This window comes from Podarcis bocagei, assembly GCF_964188305.1.
Source record: "Podarcis bocagei genome assembly, chromosome: 16".
NCBI lineage: Eukaryota > Metazoa > Chordata > Lepidosauria > Squamata > Lacertidae > Podarcis > Podarcis bocagei.
This window is the reverse complement of record NC_138142.1, coordinates 18,991,642-19,011,768: the sequence shown is the minus strand read 5'-3', so window position 1 is coordinate 19,011,768 and position 20,127 is coordinate 18,991,642. Positions and strand designations below refer to the sequence as shown.

Here is a 20,127-nt window from a genome sequence, read left to right as displayed (position 1 = left end):
GGCGGGGGCAGAATCTCAGATTTGTATTGATTTGTATTGATTTAGGTGGGCAGCTGCCCACCTGCCTCCCCCTTGACTACACCCATAGTGGGGCTTACATGGGCCCTCCAATATTTCACAGTGGTACCTTGGTTCTCAAACAACTTGGAACCCAAACACTGCAAACCTGGAAGTAAGTTTTCCGGTTTGCGAACTTTTTTTGGAAGCCAAACATGCTCCGTTTTAAGTGTTATGCTTCCATTTTGAGTGCCACACTTCTGTTTTGAGTGTTACGCTGAGGTCTGTCTGGTTTTGCTACTTATTTTGCATTTTTGTAGCTCTTTTTTGATTTGTATTTGTGATTGTGTGGAACCCAGTTCAGCTACTGATTGATTGATTGATTGTGTGACTGCAGTACATTGATTATTGCTTTCATTTTATGGATCAGTGGTCTCGTTAGATAGTACTGTAAAATTCATGTTAAACTGCTGTTTTAGGGGTTGTTTTTAAACGTCTGGAAGGATGAATCCGTTTTGCATTACTTTCTATGGGAAAGCATGCCTTGGCTTTGGAACACTTTGGTTTTGGAACGGACTACCGGAACAGATTAAGTCTGAGAACCAAGGTATTCAAGCTGGCACTCCTGCTTGGAAAGATCAAGGAGCAGTAGCCCTTCCAACCCAGCCAGATGAGCAGGATATAAATAATATTTTTGTTGTTGTTGTTGTTGTTGTTGTTGTTGTTGTTGTTGTTGTTGTTATTATTATTATTATTATTATTATTATTATTATTATTATTACAGTGGTACCTCGGGTTAAGAACTTAATTAGTTCCGGAGGTCCGTTCTTAACCTGAAACTGTTCTTAACCTGAAGCACCACTTTAGCTAATGGGGCCTCCTGCTGCTGCCGCGCCACAGGAGCACGATTTCTGTTCTCATCCTGAAGCAAAGTTCTTAACCCGAAGTACTATTTCTGGGTTAGCGGAGTCTGTAACCTGAAGCGTATGTAACCCGAGGTACCACTGTATCATCATCATCATCATCATCATCGGACTCCGTTGGGAATCTCCTCCGGCGCCGCTTTCCGGCGCCTGCTGCTCACGAGGACTAGCTGCTTATATTTTTAGCAAAGGAAAGCCGCGCTTCTTTTCCGCAGCGCCCCCCCGCGGCTGGCCGCAGCGCGCTCCTGCGCCTTTAAATCCTCCGGCAGGTTGCCGGCTCCGGTGACGTCACGGGCTGCCCGGGCTGCGGGAGCGAGCTCAGCATCGCCGGGGAAGGAGCTGCGCACGCGATGGAGCAGCAGCAGCCGCCGCCGCCGCTCAGCAGCGCCAACAGCAGCCGGAGGAAGCAGGCGCTGGCCAGGGGCCGAGCCGCCTCGGGGGCGTCCGAGCGGCGCCAGGTGAGCGCGGACGGGGCCGGCCCTCCTGGCCGCAGGTGGACGGAGGCCATTGGCGGAGCCGGCGGGCCCCGGAGCCAATGGCCGGGCAGGTGAAGGAGAAGGCGAAGGTGGCCCTGGCTGGGGAGGCGAAGGGGCGACGGTGGGGAGGGAGCCAGGAATCCGGAATCCCAGCATGGGGGCTCAGGTGTGTAAGTTAGGCACGCTCCGGGTGCGTGGGAAGGGGAGCCTCCCGGGACTTAGCGAGCGGCTGTCTGGCTCGCTCATCCCCCCACCTCCTCTGGGAAATGGGTACACGCAGAGTCTGGGCAGAAAGGAGGGGGCTAGCATCTGGGTGTGGGGTGGTGGGTGGAGGGGGCTGGTTCTTAAGCATTGCCGGGGGGGCGTTCAGAGGAGCTAATCTGTCCATTGTGTGCGCGCACGTGGGAGTGCTTGCAGCACCGGGGAGGTGGGACGGGGGATGCTTGAAGACCACCGAGCACCGCATCTCAGAAGCGCCAGCCAGGTTTTGAGAAGGGACCCCCCTCCTGCCGCCGCCACCCCCTTTTTAGCGTGCGTGTGGTGGTCCATTCGGTGCAAGGGTGAGCTTCCGATTCTGACAGGTGTGCATCTGGGGCTGCACGCGAGCATATTTTCTGGATCGGTCTGGGATGGATTTTCCCCTCCCCGCAAGAAGACTCTGAGGTGCCCATTGTAGCGCGCTGGGCTCTGCCGCTGTTTCCAAGAGGCGCTCTGTTCTCTCCTCCCCCTGCCCCAGATTCCAGGTTGCTTGCTTGCTTGTTTATTTATTATCTGCTCATAACATTTATATCCTACCTTATTTTCCTCCGATGAGCTCAAGGTGGTATATGTGGTTCTCCCCTCAGTTAACCCCCGCAACAACAACCCTGTGATGTAGGCTAGGCTGAGAGGCAGTGATTGGCACCCAAGATCACCCAATGAGTTCTGTGGCTGAACAAGGGATTCAGATCTCCTCCCTCCCTTATGTATTCCTTAGGACAACCCTGTGAACTTGGTTTGGCACCCAAGATCAGCCAGTAAGTTTCATGTGGCTGAGTGGAGGATTTGAACCCTGGTCTCAGCCAGACATTCTAACCACGACAACCTGCTGGCTCTCAGCCTTTGCATATGGGGAAGAGGGTGACATAGTGGTGATGGACAGCCAGACCCCCCCCCACCCCACACAATCCCCCTACTCTGCTAATGCCATCTCCCTTGCTATTATTATTATTATTATTATTATTATTATTATTATTATTATTATTATTATTACTATCATCATCATCAACATTGGCACAATATTATAATCAATTAGTGATAGGGGGCTCTGTAGAGCAAAATATGCAAAGGGTGGTTCCCTGCCCCAAACGGCTTACAATCTAATTTTAGACACGTGGGGGGGGGGTTGGGGTGAAGTAAGGATAACGGCAGATGGAGGAATCTTGAAAGTCAGCTTTAAACGCCTACATGGCCTTTGTTTCAGATGGTGTGTGTGTGTGTGTGTGTAGATTGGGTGTGTGGGGTTGAACGAGGGGCTTTGCAGAAGTGGTGGGTTTACATGGACACCCCCTGTCTGATGCCACCAGATGTCCCATGTCATCTTTCCAGGAAAATGTGCCTTTTAAATCTTTCCTGGATGCCCCTTCGTTACACCCCCTTGCCAGCTGCCATCCTGGTGTCTAAGCTACACCTTTCCCCCATCCCTTTTCTCCAGCTCTTGCTGGGGCCAAACTCCTTTGGTGCCCTTGCCCATTCTAGCGCCAGCTGGTCTGCGGGCAAATCTTTTTTTTTTTTTTTTAGTCTGCAGCTGGCACTGTCGAGCAAACACCCCCTTTTCCTCTCTCCTCCTGCTGGTGGCAAAAGCGCCCGGGGTCTGCCTGCCGCAAGCACTCTGTGCCCGCTTCCTGCTTTTGGGAGATGCAAAAGCATGGATGCCAAGGTGAATGAATATGCCCACCTGGCAGCAGCAGCAAGGCGGGCATTGGGCAGGCCTAGGCAGAGAGGGAGGGAAGGCTGGGAGAGGAAGCTCTCTTCTGGGGAAAGGGAGCCGGGGAGAGAGGACGTCCTCTACCTTTCTCGCTGTCAGCAGGACTGGGAGCTCTGCATCCCAGCGAGCTCTGCATCCAGCCGGGCAGAGCAGGAGAGAGGGGAAGGGAAATGAAGGGCACGTAAGCTGCGAGAGATGGGCACTGTGGAGGGCAGAAGGTGCCCACCAATCCTCTATCGCAGGTGGTGCTAGTTGGGGCTGCTGGGGTGGAAAGTGGGGGCTGCCCCCCCAAATAGACAGCACCATCGCATTCTAGTTTTGTTTTGTCCCCATCCTCCTCTGTGCTGAGTTTGCCAAGGGCAACACTGACAGAGGAGGAGGAGGAAGCGGTTTTGGCAGTGCCACCCCCTGGACCGGATGTCTCTAAGAAGGCTGGCAGGTGGGGGCTGGCTAAGGTTGGTGGGCCTGTTTTCCACAATGGCACTACTAAAACAGCCCCCACTGATTTTGATTGTGAGCCCTAGCAGACTCCCTTTTTGCAGTTTGCAAAGCGGTGTGGCATAGAGGTGAAAGTGTCGGAAAAGACCCGGGTTCAAATCCCCACTCGGCCACAAAGCGACCTTGGGCTGGTGGCCGCTGCCTCTCAGCCGAAACCCACTCCAGAGGGTGGTTGTGTGGCTTAAAGAGAAGGAACACTCTTCATCCCACCTTGAGCTCCATGGAGAAAAATGCAATAAATAAATTAAGTGCACAGATGGGGAAACTGAGGCAGGAAGGACTTCTCCTCAGAAAGCTAAAAAAGCTGCTATTTTCCCCCATTTGTGCAAGGGAAGGAGGGGTCAGCCCAAGGAAGCTTGGAGAAAGGTTAATCTTTCCTTTCTTTGAGGATTTAGCATGTAATGAATACCGTGTTGAAATTACTTCCTGTAAGATTTCCCGAGGGCAGAAAAAGTGTGTGTGTGTGTGTGTGTGTGTGTGTGTGTGTGTGTGTGTGTGTTTAACCCTGTATTGAAGTTGAGAGTGGGTGGTCCAGCCCTTTCAAAAACTCCATGTAGTTCTTTGCTCGCACGCAGGATCCGAGCCTCAGAGCTCATTTTCACTACAAGGTTTTGAGCCCCAGAGACGAGCGATGTCATTGCCAACAAGGGAGCGCTCAAGAGCATGTGCAGAGTGCATTTCTCTTGGACAGTGCTGTCAGCACCGTTTGTCTTCTAGTGCAGGTGTTGGCAGTGGGTCTTTCTGGCAGGCTGGAGGCCTCAGGCCTCTCCGACAGGAGCAGGCTGCAACTCACTGGTGAAGCCCGCACAGACGCTCCAGCCTCCAGTCCCTGCCATTCCCTCTTTGAAAAGCTTTCTGGAGTGAGAAGCCATGTTAGGTCACATTTGCCCCATCCATTTAAAACACTGCAATACCTCTTTGAGCAACCATGACTCCCCTCCCCCCAAATAATAATTTTGGGAGCTGTAGTTTGTTGGAGGTGCTGAGAGCTGTTAGGAGACTTCCCTATTCCCATCACAGAGCTACAGTTCCCACAGCTCCCTGAGAAGAGGGATTGTTAAACCACAGTGCAAAAAACACAGTCTGTATGATCATGTTGTTAAAAGCTCAACCTATGTATTTATTTTTAAACTTATTCCACTTATCCTCCAAGGAGCTCACTCGTCCCCTCCCCAGTTTTATAGTCACAACAACCCTGTGAGCCAAGAGGCAGCGACTGGGCCAAGGTAAGGAGCTTCATGACTGAAGCGGGGATTCGAACCTTGGTCTCCCAAGTCCTCATCTGACACTCTAACTGCTGTGCCACACCAGCTCTCAGAGTCCAACCCTGGCATAAGTCCTATGTAATAAGAATACAAGAAGTTGCCTTATACCGAGGCTCAGTATCGAGCTCAATATTGTTTACACTGGCCGCGGTTTCCGAACTAGGGACATTTCCAGTCTCATCTGGAGAGGCCAGGGATTGAACCCGAGTCCTTCGGCATGCAATAACACAGGAGCTTTTCCACTGAGCTATGGCCCCTAGTCCCTGTGGCTGGCTAGTTTCTCTGCTCTGAAACTGGGGTGGGGACTGTAGTTTCTTGTTTACGGAATGCTGTCTGCATATGTTGGGGGCTCTGCAGGGAAGACCCTCTCGCTGTGTATGGGGAGATTGTTGAATATTGATCTGCTGTTAGCCTGACTCAGTCGGTTTCTTTGTCCGAGCTATCAAGGCAATTAGAGTCTGTTTTTTTGGTTTTTTTAAAAAAGGAGGCAGGCGAGGGCTCTTTCCCTGATATGGTGATATTGAATGTATTATTACAGTGCTTCTTATAAGAATAACTAATTACTGATTATACACAATTTAAAAAATGACTTAATATAATAATAGAGCTGTTAGATGGTGGAACAGACCGCTTTGGAACGTAGTTGAATCTCTCTTGTTGGAGGTTTTTAAGGCAGAGTTTGGGTGGTCATCTTTAGCTGTTATTCTTGCATTGCCAGGGTTGGTCTAGAGAGGACCGTTGGGATGATGATGATGATGATGATTATCATTTCTATACCGCGGGTTAAACCACAGAGCCTAGGACTTGCTGGTCAGAAGGTCGGCGGTTCGAATCCCTGCTACGGGGTGAGCTCCCGTTGCTCGGTCCCTGCTCCTGCCCACCTAGCAGTTTGAAAGCACGTTAAAGTGCAAGAAGATAAATAGGTACCCCTCTGGCAGGAAGGTAAATGGTGTTTCCGTGTGCTGCTCTGGTTCGCCAGAAGTGGCTTAGTCATGCTGGCCACATGACCCGGAAGCTGTACGCTGGCTCCCTTGGCCAGTAAAGCGAGATGGGCGCCGCAACCCCAGAGTCGTCCACGACTGGACCTAACAGTCAGGGGTCCCTTTACCTTTACCTTTAATGTGAACAAACTAGTTAAAAATAGTTATTAAACCACATCAGAACATATTTGGAGCCAGCAGTTCAAACCCAGTTTGCCCTGACAGCCTCACCTGTGTGACAATTTTCAAAGGCCTGCCTTTGAAACAGGAAGGTGTTAGCTTGCTGGCAGAAGGAGCCAGCCTGTCCTCTCTGGGGAGGGAATCCCACATTCTGGGTGCAGTCACTGAAAAGGCTCTCCCTCGAGTCACCGAAAGCTGTGCCTCTGATGTTGTTGGGACCGAGAAGAGGTGCTTACCCGAGGGTTGTGCCACCTGGGCAGGTTCATAGAGGGAGATAGTCTTTCTGGTAGCCTAAGTCCCAACCATATAGGGCTCCACCAGTCATAACCTTGAACCCTAACCTTCCCCCTTCAGACCCTGGTTGGCTGCTGGCCACTTGCCCAAGCTTCTTTCCCAGGAGAGAGAACCCTCAGCCCCAACGTTCCACGGCTGTTGGCACAGGAAAGCGATGCCAACCTCCTGCCACCTGGAGAATCTGGGCATGGTGGCATGGAAAGTGATTCGTCAGAGGAAGGCCATGAATTCTCCCTGTTTGGATGGGTTTGGGTACTGTGCCAGGAAGCGTCAGGGAAATGAAGTCTCTTGATGTGTTTCAGATCTGACCTGAAATTCATGATAATCGCTCCTTTGCTATGGGGTGGAGGGGAGGGGAGCATGGGAACTTCAGGAATTGGACAGTTCCCTTGGCCACTGTCCAGACATTGTTGAGACTCCAGCTCCTGTTAACCCCTCAGTCAAGGGTCAGGGATGATGGGAGCCCAGTAACATCTGGAGGGTGACAGGCTAGCCACCCATGTTGTAGGTGCCTGTGTGTGTCGATCTGGAAAAAGAGCAGGGAGTTGTCAAAGGCTGTTGGGAACCACGGAAACTGGTGTGTCACTGAAAACAACTTGGAGAAAGGGCTGGCGTTCAGTGGCAGAGTATTTATTTATTTTTTCCATGTGGAAGGTCCCAGGTTCAGTCCTTGGCATCTCCAGGCAAGGCTAGGAGAGACTGAAACTCTGGAGAGCCAGTCAGTGGAGGCAACACCAAGCTGGATGGACCAATGGTCTGATTCAGTAGAAGGTAGTTTCCTGTGTTCCCAGTTTCTGTTGAATTTGGGCTGGGAGCAAGCTGCCTACTATCTGAAGGAATCCACACTGTGTCACAACTGCCGCCTGGAGTTCATTGCCCCAGGGTGTTGCAAGGGCTTCACCAGAAGGTCTGGTGAACATGCAGAAGAAGGCAGGGTTAGGAGTGGATGCTGAGAGCCTAGGTCATCTCAAAGGGCAGCGTTTGTATACAGAGACATGGTGTACCCTCTGTCTGTCCGTTCCTGAGGTTAAGAGTCAGGGAAGTTCTCTTGCATGGGCGATGTGGTCGTAGCCAGCCCTGGAGGAGAAGATGAGAAGGAAGGAGGTTGCAGTGACCCCACGGGGACATGCCAGATGTATTGCAAAAACCTCCTTGCAGAGAATTCCCATCAGGGCCCAGCTCTAGCCATGACCTTGCTTGGCTCTGTTCTGCAGACGCTGCTGCAGAATTTGTGGGCAAAATTGAGACGGGTTCCTCGCACCTGCCAGGGTCGTTGTGGGCATCTTTGTGTGAAGATAGGCTGGCAGACAGGGCCTCACATGCCACACAGCTGTCTAATGTGCTCTGCCCTTTTCTCCCCCCTTTTTCAAGATGGAGTCCAGTCACCGTGGCAGCAGGGACCAAGGCCCGTCCTCCCCCATCGGGTCCCAGCCGGTGTCTCCACGCAACAGTATCACAGGATTGGCATCGCCAGGGCTGTTCTCTCCTGCCAGCAACCAGTACGCCTCAGATGGGACAGTCCGGTACCAGCCTGAGGGATCCAGCAATGCCATGTATACCGGAGGAAACCTGCCAAGTGGGACTAGGCCTGACTCGCTGTTTGACTCTTTCCACAACCGGTTGCAGCCCGACGGGTCTCGCCATTCGGCGTCTGAGAGACAGAACCAGCCTCTCTCCTTGGATCTCAACAGAGCCCAGCCGGAGGGCTCTGGGGGCGTCCATGCATTCAACACCCCAAACCTGCGTTCTCCGGTAGAGTTACGGCCATTGTCTCCAGCTTCCGGCAGCTCGTCAACCCAATCCAACGTCTCTCCCTCCATGAAACTCAGCCAGTCGCCCAGCCGGGGTGTGCTCCCAGAACTTTGCGGCCTGGACCCAGTGACCTCTGGCATCCTCGCCACGGTGGAACTCAAGGAAACTCTCCCAAAGGCCGAATCCAGTGACCACATCTACATGGGTCGCTCCGGCTCCTCGCACCGGCCCATGTCCCTCCCAAAAGCCATCTCGAGCGAGTACATCTCGGGCGGAGGAAGGGTGGGCCCCTCTAAGTCCGCCATGCTCTCCAAGGCTGAGTCGGAGGACATCGTCTCATATGGCAGGCTCCGGCAGCCCCCCAAATCCCAGGACCTGGGCAGCAGCAACATGAATCCCAAGGAAAGCTTTCTGCTGCGACTCGGCCAGCCCCACACCAAGCAGGACAATGAGTTTCGGTGAGGCAGACTGGGCGTGATGGGAGAGCGATGGCTCAGGTGGTGGGGTGAGGGACCAAGAGCAGTTAGGACAGGGGTCAGCAACCTTTTTCAGCCATGGACTGGTCCAGTGTCCCTCAGACCATGTGGTGGGCCGGACTATATTTTGGGGAAAAAATGAAGGAATACCTATGCCCCACAAATAATCCAGAGATGCATTTTAAATAAAAAGACACATTCTACTCATGTAAAAACACCAGGCAGGCCCCAGAAATAATCCAGAGATGCATTTTAAATAAAAAGACACATTCTACTCATGTAAAGACACCAGGCAGGCCCCACAAATAATCCAGAGATACATTTTAAATAAAAAGACACATTCTACTCATGTAAAAACACGCTGATTCCTGGACCGTCTGCAGGCTGGATTTAGAAGGTGATTGGGCCGGGACTGGCCCCTGGTTGCCTACCCCTGAGTTAGGAGGAAGGTTGTATTTTGAAGCAGGGGAGGGTCAGTGAGATGCAAATTGTATTGTGTTGGGGTTGGGGAGCTTGTGTCCAGATAGATAGATAGATAGATAGATAGATAGATAGATAGATAGATACTGTAGATAGATAGATATACAGTGGTACCTTGGGTTAAGAACGTAATTCGTTCTGGAGGTCTGTTCTTAACCTGAAACTGTTCTTAACCTGAGGTACCACTTTAGCTAATGGGGCCTCCTGCTGCCGCACTACCGGAGCACGATTTCTGTTCTCATCCTGAAGCAAAGTTCTTAACCCGAGGTCCTATTTTTGGGTTAGCGGAGTCTGTAACCTGAAGTGTCTGTAATGCGAGGTACCACTGTAGTTTTTATTGAAAGACTTTCATGTATTGTCCCTCTAGATATTGATGAATCCCGATGCCCAACATTCAGTCGTAGAATCGTAGAGTTCGAAGCTGTCCCCAAGCATCATCTAGTCCACCCCCAGCAATTCCAGAATCACAGCTAAAGAACCCTTAACAGATGAGCATTCAACCTCTGTTTAGGAAACTCCAGTGAAGGAGAGTTTGGCTACCTTCTCAGGCAGTCCATTCCCCTGTTGAGCAGCTTTGGATCCTACCCTCTGGAGCAGCAAACAATAAGCTTGCTCCATTTCCCATATCCAATATCCTCCTTCAGATATTTGAAGACAGCTCTCATATCACCTTTCCGTCTCCTCCTCCAGGCTAAACATACCCAGAATGCGGCAGCTAGACTGGTGACTGGGAGTGGCCACTAAGACCATATAACACCGGTCCTGAAATACCTACACTGGCTCCCAGTACGTGTCCAAGCACAATTCAAAGTGTTGGTGCTGACCTTTAAAGCCCTAAATGGCCTCAGCCCAGTATACCTGAAGGAGCATTTCCACCCCCATCGTTCAGCCCGGACACTGAGGTCCAGCTCCGAGGGCCTTCTGGCAGTTCCCTCATTGTGAGAAGTGAGGTTGCCGGGAACCAGGCAGAGGGCCTTCTCAGTAGTGGTGCCCTCCCATCAGATGTCAAGAAAATAAACAACAACCTGACTTTTAGAAGACATCTGAAGGCAGCCCTGTTTAGGGACGTTTCTAATGTTTGATGTTTTATTGTGCTTTTAATTCTGTTGGGAGCCACCCAGGGTGGCTGGCGAAACCCATCCAGATGGGTGGGGTATAAATAATAAATAATAAAACATAACAACAACAACAACAACAACAACAACAACAACAACAACTTATTATAATATTGATATTATAACTCCCTCAACTGTTTCTCTTAAGGCTTGAGTTCCAGACTCTTCATCATCTTGGTTATCCTCCTCTGCGCATCTTCCACTTTCTCATTAGCCTACTTAATCTGGGGTGCCCACAATTGGACACAGAACCCCAGATGTGGTCTGAACAAGGCAGAATAGAGTGGCACTATCACTTCCCTTGATCTGGACTCTGTACTTCTATTGATGCAGCCTAGAATTGCATTAGCCTGTTTTATTTTTTGCCGCCGCTGCTGCTGCTTCACACTATGAATGAGAGAGTAGACCACCTTTTTACAGCAAACCTCATTATAATTATTGCAACATTAAACGGGCCAAACCGGTCTTATCTTTAAGCCTTTGCCATAAGACCTTTGTACTGAGGCTTGTTTTTATGGTTCATATCTATTGTCCCTTTCGGCATAGTGCCAGTGAGCTGGTAAGAAAAACTGGGCTTCGCTCCTTTAGGAGCAAACCTGTAGGCGTTTCTCTGTGTGTGTCCTCCTCTGTGGCTTCCTAAATTGTGCCCTCGTTTCACAACCCAACTTCCCAGCGATGCAGGCTAGGGTTGGGTCCAATCTGGACATTGCATCCTGCTGGCTGGAGCTGACGGGAACTGAGAATCCGACAACTAGAGAGCCACCAGTTATTCCCTCTGCCCCCCACACAATGGGGCTACCAGGATGCCTGGCATCAGCAACTTGGAACCAGCTCTTTCCTGCTGGAGGGCCAAGCAAGCTCTTCTCCCATGGAGCAGCAGCCCGCCCCCCTGCACCTGCAGCGAGTCCTTTTTGCTGACGCTAACTGGCGCCTTCCCGCATATGCGGTTTAATTGTGTTAATGCCCTGGGATTTATTGCCAGGGAGCCTGCCGTGGCCAGTGGCCCTCCGGGAGCTTCTGCCAGGCACTGAGCATTCCAGCTGGCCATGCCAATCATATTAGCACAGCGGTGTCTGAAAATGGCACGTGCCATTAAGAGTGCTGAAATTGTATTAGTGCCCGTTGGTTGACGACAGCTCCCGTTATCCCTGACTGCTCACTGTGCAAGCTGCCGGGAGTCTTGGAGAACATCATGAGGACATCAGCCCCATCCCTGGCTAATGACAGCCCTGCAGGGAAGGCCAAAAGAATCATAGATCATAGGAACGCAGGAATATGCAACTGTCTCATACAAGGATTGAACCTGCAACCTTGGCATTATCAGGACCCAGCTCTAAGCAACTGAGCCAGAGAGTGTCTCTGCTAAGGTCCTTTGGTACATTTGTAGCCAAAGCGAGGTTTTAACTGGGGGTTAGTTGGCTCCAGTGTTGTTGTGCTTTATTTATTGCATTTGTATCTCACGACTTTGCTGTTGCAGGACTCCAGTTCCATAATCATTGGCCATGCTGGCTGCATCTGATGGGTTTTGTAGTCCAACAAAAGTTTTGTAGTCCACCCGAAGGCAGCCCTTTATAGTGATTTTTTTAAATGTTTGAGGTTTTATTGCGTTTTTATATTTTGCTGGAAGCCGCTCAGAGTGGCTGGGGCAACTCAGTTTGATGAGTGGGGAATAAATAATAAAATTATTACATACCCTCCAACATTTATCCGATGAAAATAGGGACATCTTATTCAATTGTTGTTGTTGTTGTTGTTGTTGTTGTTGTTGTTGTTGTTGTTTTTATTTATACTCTTTCCTTAGAAAGTGTTTAAGAAAAACTTTTTTTCTCATTTGGACCTCAAGGAAAACCACAATTTTATAGTTCAAATCAGGGAAAATAAATGCAGTAAATGGACAAAAGTACAAAGATTCACAAAATGTTTAGGGGTATGCGTCCCCCTGTGTCCCCCCCTGACCCCACCCATCTGACAGGGTTGTCCCAGCCACTCTGGGCACCTTCCAACAAATATAGGTAAAGGGACCCCTGACAGCTAAGTCCAGTCGCGCATGACTCTGGGGTTGCGGTGCTCATCTTGCTTTACTGTTCACAGACAGTTTTTCCAGGTCATGTGGCCAGCATGACTAAGCCGCTTCTGGCAAACCAGAGCAGCACACAGAAATGCCGTTTACCTTCCCACCAGAGCAGTACCTATTTATCTACTTGCACTTTGATGTGCTTTCGAACTGCTAGGTTGGCAGGAGCAGGGACCGAGCAATGGGAGCTCACCCCGTTGCAGGGATTTGAACCACCGACCTTCCGATCAGCAAGCACAAGGCTCAGTGGTTTACACCACAGCGCCACTCACGTCCCATAATAAAACCATCATTAAACATTAAACATTAAAAAACTTCCTTATACAGGGCTGCCTTCAGATGTCTTCTAAAGGTTGTATAGTTAGTTATCGCCTTGGCTCAGGGGGGTCACATAACTCCATACTCTCCAATATTTCTCTGATGAAAATAGGGATGTCCTAAGGAAAAATAAATTAGAAACTAGGACAGCTTCTGTAAATCTGTAGAACAGAGACACTTGGAGGGTCTATTAACATCATCTGAATGTCTGGTGGATGCCAGCATCCAAGGGGGTCTGATGCCTCCAGGTATTGTTGGACCCCACTAAGGAGAGGGACTTTTTTGGTGGTGGCCCCTTGGTAATGGAACAGATTTCCCAGGGAGGCTCAAGTGGTGTTAGCTTGGAGGTCATTTTTGTGCCAGACAGAGACTTTCCTGTTCATCCAAGCTTTATAAATAACAAGTAATGCAGGATTCTCCTTCCCCTAAACGGTTTTATGTTTTGCTTTTGCTTTTTGCTTTTAGCTGTTTTTTCAAACCTTATTTATTCTAAACTGCCCCAAAGAAGTTCATATTGTAGTGTGGCAGGCAGAGGTAATAAATAAAAGAAGTTATAAATATGTATTAATTTATGTATAAATTTCTATACTGCTGTATGTTTGGAGCACTCCTGTACATTAATCAACATAATGAAGTCTGAGGTAAAAAAAACAGCAAGGCAAAAAATGCAAAACTAGGTCACTCACGTGGCAGCGTAAGCTTGTCTAAATAACCTTTTAAAGATGTCTAAAACTACACCTAGAAGATGCCTATGAAGGCAGCAAATTCTGAATTAATGAGGTGGTGGTTGAGGCATAAAATACTGGGGTGTTCAAAGGCTGTCACTGTCTTGATCTGCAAAATTCTCGGAAGCTGCTTGTTGTAGATGAAACACCACGTCTCAAAAGCCTGCAGCTGAATGATGGTGTCTGGGGTGAGGCAAGGAAACTCTGTCTGTGGTTTGTTGATGGGGGGGGGGCGCAACTTCATCTGCACAGACCCTCCCTGCATGCCTGGTGTGCAGGTGTGAATGTGAAATAAATGTTTCTGGCTAGCTGAATCTCAGCCTAACAAACCTCAGTCCAGCTTACATTAGGTTGCCACTCTGGCTTTCGACAGTTTTAGGGTTGCCATGTGTCCTTTTTTCCAGCACATGTCCTCTTTCTTCATAGTGATCCATAGTTAAAAGTATACCGTATTTTTCCATGTATAAGACGGTTTTTTATTATTATTAAAAATATGGGGGTCATCTTATACACAGATAGTGCAGAGTGAGGATGGGTGATTGGTGGCAGCTGCGAGCAGGAGATGTCAGCGGCGATTGGGCGGGAGATTGGTGGTTGTGGCACGGCGATTGGCTGCTACTGCGACAATTGGGCAGGCAATTGGCAGGCAGATGACTGGTGGGTTCGTCGAGGCGTGTGATTGGCAGCGGTGGTCAGGCGGGCGAGTGATTGTCGGCAATCCCCCACCCCAAACTTCAACAACTCTGTGCAATCTCCCCCCATTTCCTTAATCTGGAGTCCCATAAAATAGGGGTCGTCTTATACACGGAGGCGTGTTATACACGGGAAAATACGGTAAGCTGGCAAATGTGTCCTCTTTTTTGCTCTTCAAAATATGGCAACCCTATCAGGGACCGAACTTATTTTGTGACTGTAAGTTGTTTAAACTGTTTTTAATAGTGTAAATTAATGTTGTAACCTTCCTTGGGACCTGAGGGTGAAGGGCACAAAGATGATACTAATAACAACCCATAATTCCCATAATTATTATTTTATTTTACTCACAAAAATACAGTGGAACCTCAGTTGTCGAACGTAATCCATTCTGGTTCGACTTCTGAAATGTTTGACAACCTAGGCACAATGGGGCTGTTGGCAAAATCCCTTGAAAACAATGGAGAAATGCACCTCGAAAGCCGTTCGACTTCCAAAAATCGTTCAAAAACGGAAGCTTTCACTTCCGGGTTGTTGGCGTTCAAAAGCCAAAACGTCCGACGTCCAGAGTGTTCAACAACCAAGGTTAACTGTACTTATATTCTGCTATGTAAAAAAAATAAAAATAAAAGTAGTTTACAGCAATAAAACATAAAAAATAGTAAAATAAAAACTATAAAAAGGTTAGAGAGTTAAAAACAGACATCATTTAACCAGTGTGGAAGGGTGTGTTTGTCGGAATCGGGGGGTCTCAGCCCCAACTGGGACGTCTCCCTCTCAGCCTTGCCACTGCAGAGATTCTTTGACCTCTGCTCTGACATACATCAGCGACCCAAGCTTACAGACCTGAGCACATTTTACTCAGCAGTGTATACTGCGCAACAGAAGAGGCTTGAGGCTGTAGATACATACTGAGCTACGCATTTATTAAACATAAATCAGGACAAAGAAACATGTCGTCTCTCCTTGCCGTCTTCTCAGAGAGAGAGAGCTAAAAACAACAACTATACAGAGTGGATGTTCTGCTCACGCCAGCAATCTGTGCTGGAATGTAAACAGTGGAATCCCAACAGTGTTCTTAATTGCCTGCATAGGCCTGACAGAGTAGAAATGTTTTTGGCAGGTGTTTAAAAGTTGGCACAGAAGGCACCTGCTGACTCTCTAGTGGCCAAGAGTTCCACAGGACTGGGCTGATGACACTAAAGGCTTGGTTTCTTGTTGTCAAATGAGTTTCACCAACTTGGGGAACAATCAATGATGCTACTACAGGTGATTTCCGTGCTCAAGCTAGGACATATAATAATAATAATAATAATAATAATAATAATAATAATAATAATAATAATACCCTGCCCCTCTGGCCGGGTCTCCCCAGCCACTCTGGGTGGCTCCAAACAGAATATTAAAAACACAATAAAACATTGAACATTAAATAATTCCCTAAACAGGGCTGCCTTCAGATGTCTTCTAAAAGTCAGCTTGTTGTTTATTTCCTTGACATCTGATGGGAGGGCGTTCCACAGCACAGGCACCACTACCGAGAAGGCCCTCTGCTTAGTTCCCTGTAACCTCACTTCTTGCAGTGACGGAACCACCAGAAGGCCCTCGGATCTGGACCTCAGTGTCCAGGCTGAATGATGGGGGTGGGCCCAGGTATACTGGGCCGAGGCCGTTTAGGGCTTTAAAGGTCAGCACCAACACTTTGAATTGTGCTCAGAAACATACCGGGTTCAAGTCTTCCCTGTGGTACCTTGGACCTAAGTTGTTCAGATGGGCAGCCAGTGGAGGTGTTCTAACAAGGGGGGTTGCATGTTCTTGACCAGAAGCTCCCATCAGCAGTCTGGCTTCAGCATTCTGCCCCAGCTGGAGCTTCGGAACCAGGCCCAAGGGCAGCCCCAAATAAAGTGTGTGACAGTCATCCAGCCTTGAGTTTAATATTAATGACCCTTGACGCCAGGCTCCCTGTTTCCTCTTAGCATCACTATCGTGACCTGGAACGTTGGTACAGCCATGCCTCCCACCGACGTGACCTCGCTCCTGCACCTCAACACTGGGGACTCCAACGACACAGACATGATCACCATTGGGTAAGGAAAAGGATCCGCCATGGACTGCCCTTTTTGCAGAGCATGTCAGTAGAGTGTGTGTTTACGTGTGTGTGAACTCCCATCCAACACAACTCTGAATGGTGCTCAGGGCAGTGATTGCAAGATGTGAACATCTGGGACTAGAGATGGCCAAATCTGCCTGATTTAGTTTCTCTCCCTTTCTCATCCTCCCCCCACAACCTTTAAGTTTCATTCTCCCTACTTAGAATCGTAGAGTTGGAAGCGACCTTGGGGGAACATCTAGTCCAGCCCCCTGAAATGCAGGAATCTCAACTAAAGCATCCATGAGAGATGGCCATCAAACCTCTGCTTAAAAAACCCTCAAATGAAAACGAAGAAAAATAAATACCCCACCCATCTGGCTGGGTTTCTCCAGCCACTCTGGGTAGCTCCCAACAGAATTAAAAGCACAATAAAACATCAAACATTAGAAACTTCCCTAAACAGATGTCTTCAGATGTCTTCTAAAAGTCAGATTGTTGTTTATTTCCTTGACATCTGATGGGAGGGTATTCCGCAGGGCGGGTGCCAATACCAAGAAGGCCCTCTGCCTGGTTCCCTGTAACCTCACTTTTCACAGAAGGTCCTCAGAGCTGGACCTCAGTGTCCGGGCTGAATGATGAGGGTGGAGACGCTCCTTCAGGTATACTGGGCTGAGGCCATTTAGGGCTTTAGAGGTCAGCATCAACACTTTGAATTGTGCTTGGAAACGTACTGGGAGCCAGGACTGGTGTTATGTGGCCTCAGCGGCCACTCCCAGTCACCAGTCTAGCTGCCACATTCTGGATTAGTTGCAGTTTCCGGGTTACTTTCAAAGGTAGCCCCACATGGGAGATTCCACGATCTCCACTTTCGAACAGCTCTTACTGTTAGAAATTTCTTCCTGCTGCTTAGTTGGAATCGCTTTCCTTGTAACTTGAATCTATTAATTTGGGTCCTCCCCTCCGGAGCAGGAGAAAACCTGCTTGCTCCATCTTCCATGTGACAGCCCTTCAGATATTTGAAGATGGCTATTATATCTCCTCTCAGCCTCCTCTTTTCCAGGCTAAACATACCCAGCTCCTTCAAAATCTACATCAGTTTGTAGATTTTTCTTTTTTAAAATTTGCCGCCGACCTTTATTTTAATATATACATTTTTGCACAGTGGTGCAGGGTTTGTTTGTTTTTTTTGCAGCCAAGTTTCCCTAATGCAATCTTCACAAATCTAGGCACGTCACCCCAAATTCTCCCTCCCCTTTTGTAATTTTCAGATGCGATTTCCTTTCTCCTAAATTGACGTAGAATGGTTTTTTTAAACTGTTTTATTAAATTTGCTTAGTAACGTAACATTATTATATATATTCTAAAAACAAAGAATACAAAACACAATTCATTCATACTACAAAGCATACCTACTTAGCATTAATATATATGGTTTCTGAAAATGGGCTTACATAACAAAATCCATTCAAAATACCATCCGGTTTACCTCCCCCCCCCCACTCCAACCCTCCCCTCCCCCGGTCAGGCCTTCCTTCTTCATATCTTTATCCATGTACACATTCTGTTCATTCGATCTTGTATGTTAGGGTTGGCTTCCCCTCTTTCTATCCAGTCCCTGTAAAAAGCCCATTTATTTGTGATTCTTTGGCATTTGTTTTCCCATCTATCCTCTGCCACTACCTGTGCAAATATTTCTGATTGTACGTATTCAAACACATAATCATTCCATTTTTCCATATTCCATTTGGCCTTTTCTTTCCATCCCAAAGCAATAACGGAGAATGTAACACAGACGGAGAATGGTTGAAAAAGGACAATGCCCAAGAATTTTTTTTGACATAGCAGCAACTCAGCACAAACCTCAGAACAAACTCTACAGTTCTATGATTCCATTATCTGGCAATTATGTGGTTTTCCCCTCTCATATCTTGAATCAGAAGAACAGGTTCTCCTTTTGATTTTGAATTGGTACAGGGCGAGGTTTTGTAGAGCCACTGAGTCTTTTGTACTTTGTTGGTGGAGGAAGGGATTTCAGCCCTGTGGGTGAGGTGAGCTCAGCCCCCTCTGATCCTTGGCTTGAAAAATCCTCAGCTGCTTTGAACTACGGAACTGGCGCTGTTCTAGGTCCCACATAATACCCATTATGCATTTGTAAGAAATCAATCTCTTTTTTTTTGGTCTAGAGTGGGACTTAATCTCTGGAACTCACTGCCTATTGACACCAGGCAGGTGCCTTCCCTGCCCTCTATTTGGCGTTTGCTAAAAAACCATTTTTGTTTAGAAAAGCCTTTAAAAAAAATTGCTGTAAGTTTTTATCTGTTTTTAGTTCATTGCTGATTTTATCTTTTGAAGAATTGTTTTTATAGTTTTTATAGTTGTATTCTCTTTGAGACTTTTTGCTTTACAATCAATTGGTATATAAATTTTATGGAAAAAAGAGGGGTTATTTATAAGAACATGAGACTTTTCCTCCATTTTCTTTATCCCGTGAAAGTGCCTGGAGAGCAGAGTGTTCTTTCCAAAGTGTTTGCCTGCCAGCTGGTGACAATTTTGAATTGTTTTCAGGCTCCAGGAGGTGAACTCCATGATCAACAAACGGCTCAAAGATGCTCTTTTCACAGACCAGTGGAGCGAACTCTTCATGGAGGTGTTGAGTCCATTTAATTTTGTACTGGTAAGCACCAAGGGGAACTCAGTGACAAGCTGAGGACAGGTTAAGAATATTGGGGGGGGGGGAACTTCCTTTCTTTTCTTTTCTTTTTTGGTTACGAATGCAAATGCTTTTAATAACTGCAAATAATCAGAGGGCTGATAAAATTAATTTTTACACAAAACAACAACAGTGATTCAGAATGTTGTTTGTACTAACAGATTTATTTTTTTAAAGCCAGGACCAATGCAAACTTAATTAAGGGACTGTGTTATTATTCCCGCAGTTGTTGTTTTAAATATTTTTTATTTATTTTTATCAATAGAAATTTACAATCAAACAATTTGTATAATCATCTTAGGAGATTCTCTGACTTGTGACTTCCCCCCATCTCCTGCATGGGCCCTTATTACAATAATTAAGACTGCATATCAATATGTTCTCCACTACTTCCATTTTTCAAAATTATCCATAATCTTTGTTACTTTACAAGGAGGAGGGCAGGAACAGGGACCGAGCTCACCCCGTCGCGGGGATTCGAACCACTGACCTTCTGATCAGCAAGCCCTAGGCTCTGTGGTTTAACCCACAGCGCCACCCGCATTAATTCTTCACTAATTCTAGTATGACTTCTGATCTCCCTGCTGTGGTTCCCAGGTTTCCTTTTGCTATGCTTCCTTTCCTTGACTGTTTCAGCAAGGGGTTCTGAATTAGGAACTTTGCTGAAATGATCAGGATTTAACCCCTCCACTCACCAGCTGATGAGCAGGATGTGTGTGTAAAATCCGGCTGCTTTGGCTATGTGCCCCTGTTCCTTGCTCAAAACTGGTACACACTGTCAATGCAGGATTTAACCTTGTCCTCCCACTCATCAGATGATGTCACAAGTGATATCAGCTGGTGGACAGGTGTTGGGGGAGTTAGCCTTGCAGATCTCAAGTGTCTGTTGGCAATGCGCTGGTCCCTGGCCATGATAGTGGTGGGCAATAAGCCAAGGGTGGGGCATCTGTGATTGATTGATTGATTGCATTTCTATGCCACTGTTCATTCAAATGAATCTCAAAGCAGCTTAACAACCAATAAATAACCATAACATAATAAAACATAATAGCACATCGCGAATACAGCATACGTCATATAAAAGAATTAACAAATTATCAAAAAAATTGCAAT

General features: G+C 47.8%; 2 protein-coding genes across 4 annotated transcripts in view; one reads left to right on the top strand and one right to left on the bottom strand.

The window, feature by feature from the left end:
* Positions 1-6,631, bottom strand: part of SELENOM (selenoprotein M) — a 34,604-nt gene extending 27,973 nt beyond the window's left edge. Inside the window, exon 1 of the mRNA XM_081175218.1 lies at positions 6,522-6,631. Coding sequence (XP_081031344.1) covers positions 6,522-6,551 — 30 coding nt within the window. The 5' untranslated portion in view covers positions 6,552-6,631. The remainder of the gene's footprint in view (positions 1-6,521) is intronic.
* Positions 1,271-20,127, top strand: part of INPP5J (inositol polyphosphate-5-phosphatase J) — a gene marked incomplete at its 5' end in the record, with an annotated part of 43,740 nt that continues 24,883 nt past the window's right edge. The window contains 4 exons of one of the 3 annotated variants that reach the window (XM_081174793.1): positions 1,271-1,378; positions 7,951-8,789; positions 16,189-16,299; positions 18,870-18,978. In XM_081174793.1, the coding sequence (XP_081030919.1) occupies positions 1,271-1,378; positions 7,951-8,789; positions 16,189-16,299; positions 18,870-18,978 (1,167 nt within the window). Of the gene's footprint in view, positions 1,379-1,535; positions 1,563-6,686; positions 6,832-7,950; positions 8,790-16,188; positions 16,300-18,869; positions 18,979-20,127 lie in introns of those variants that run through there. The other 2 variants (XM_081174795.1, XM_081174794.1) reach the window with 2 other exon arrangements.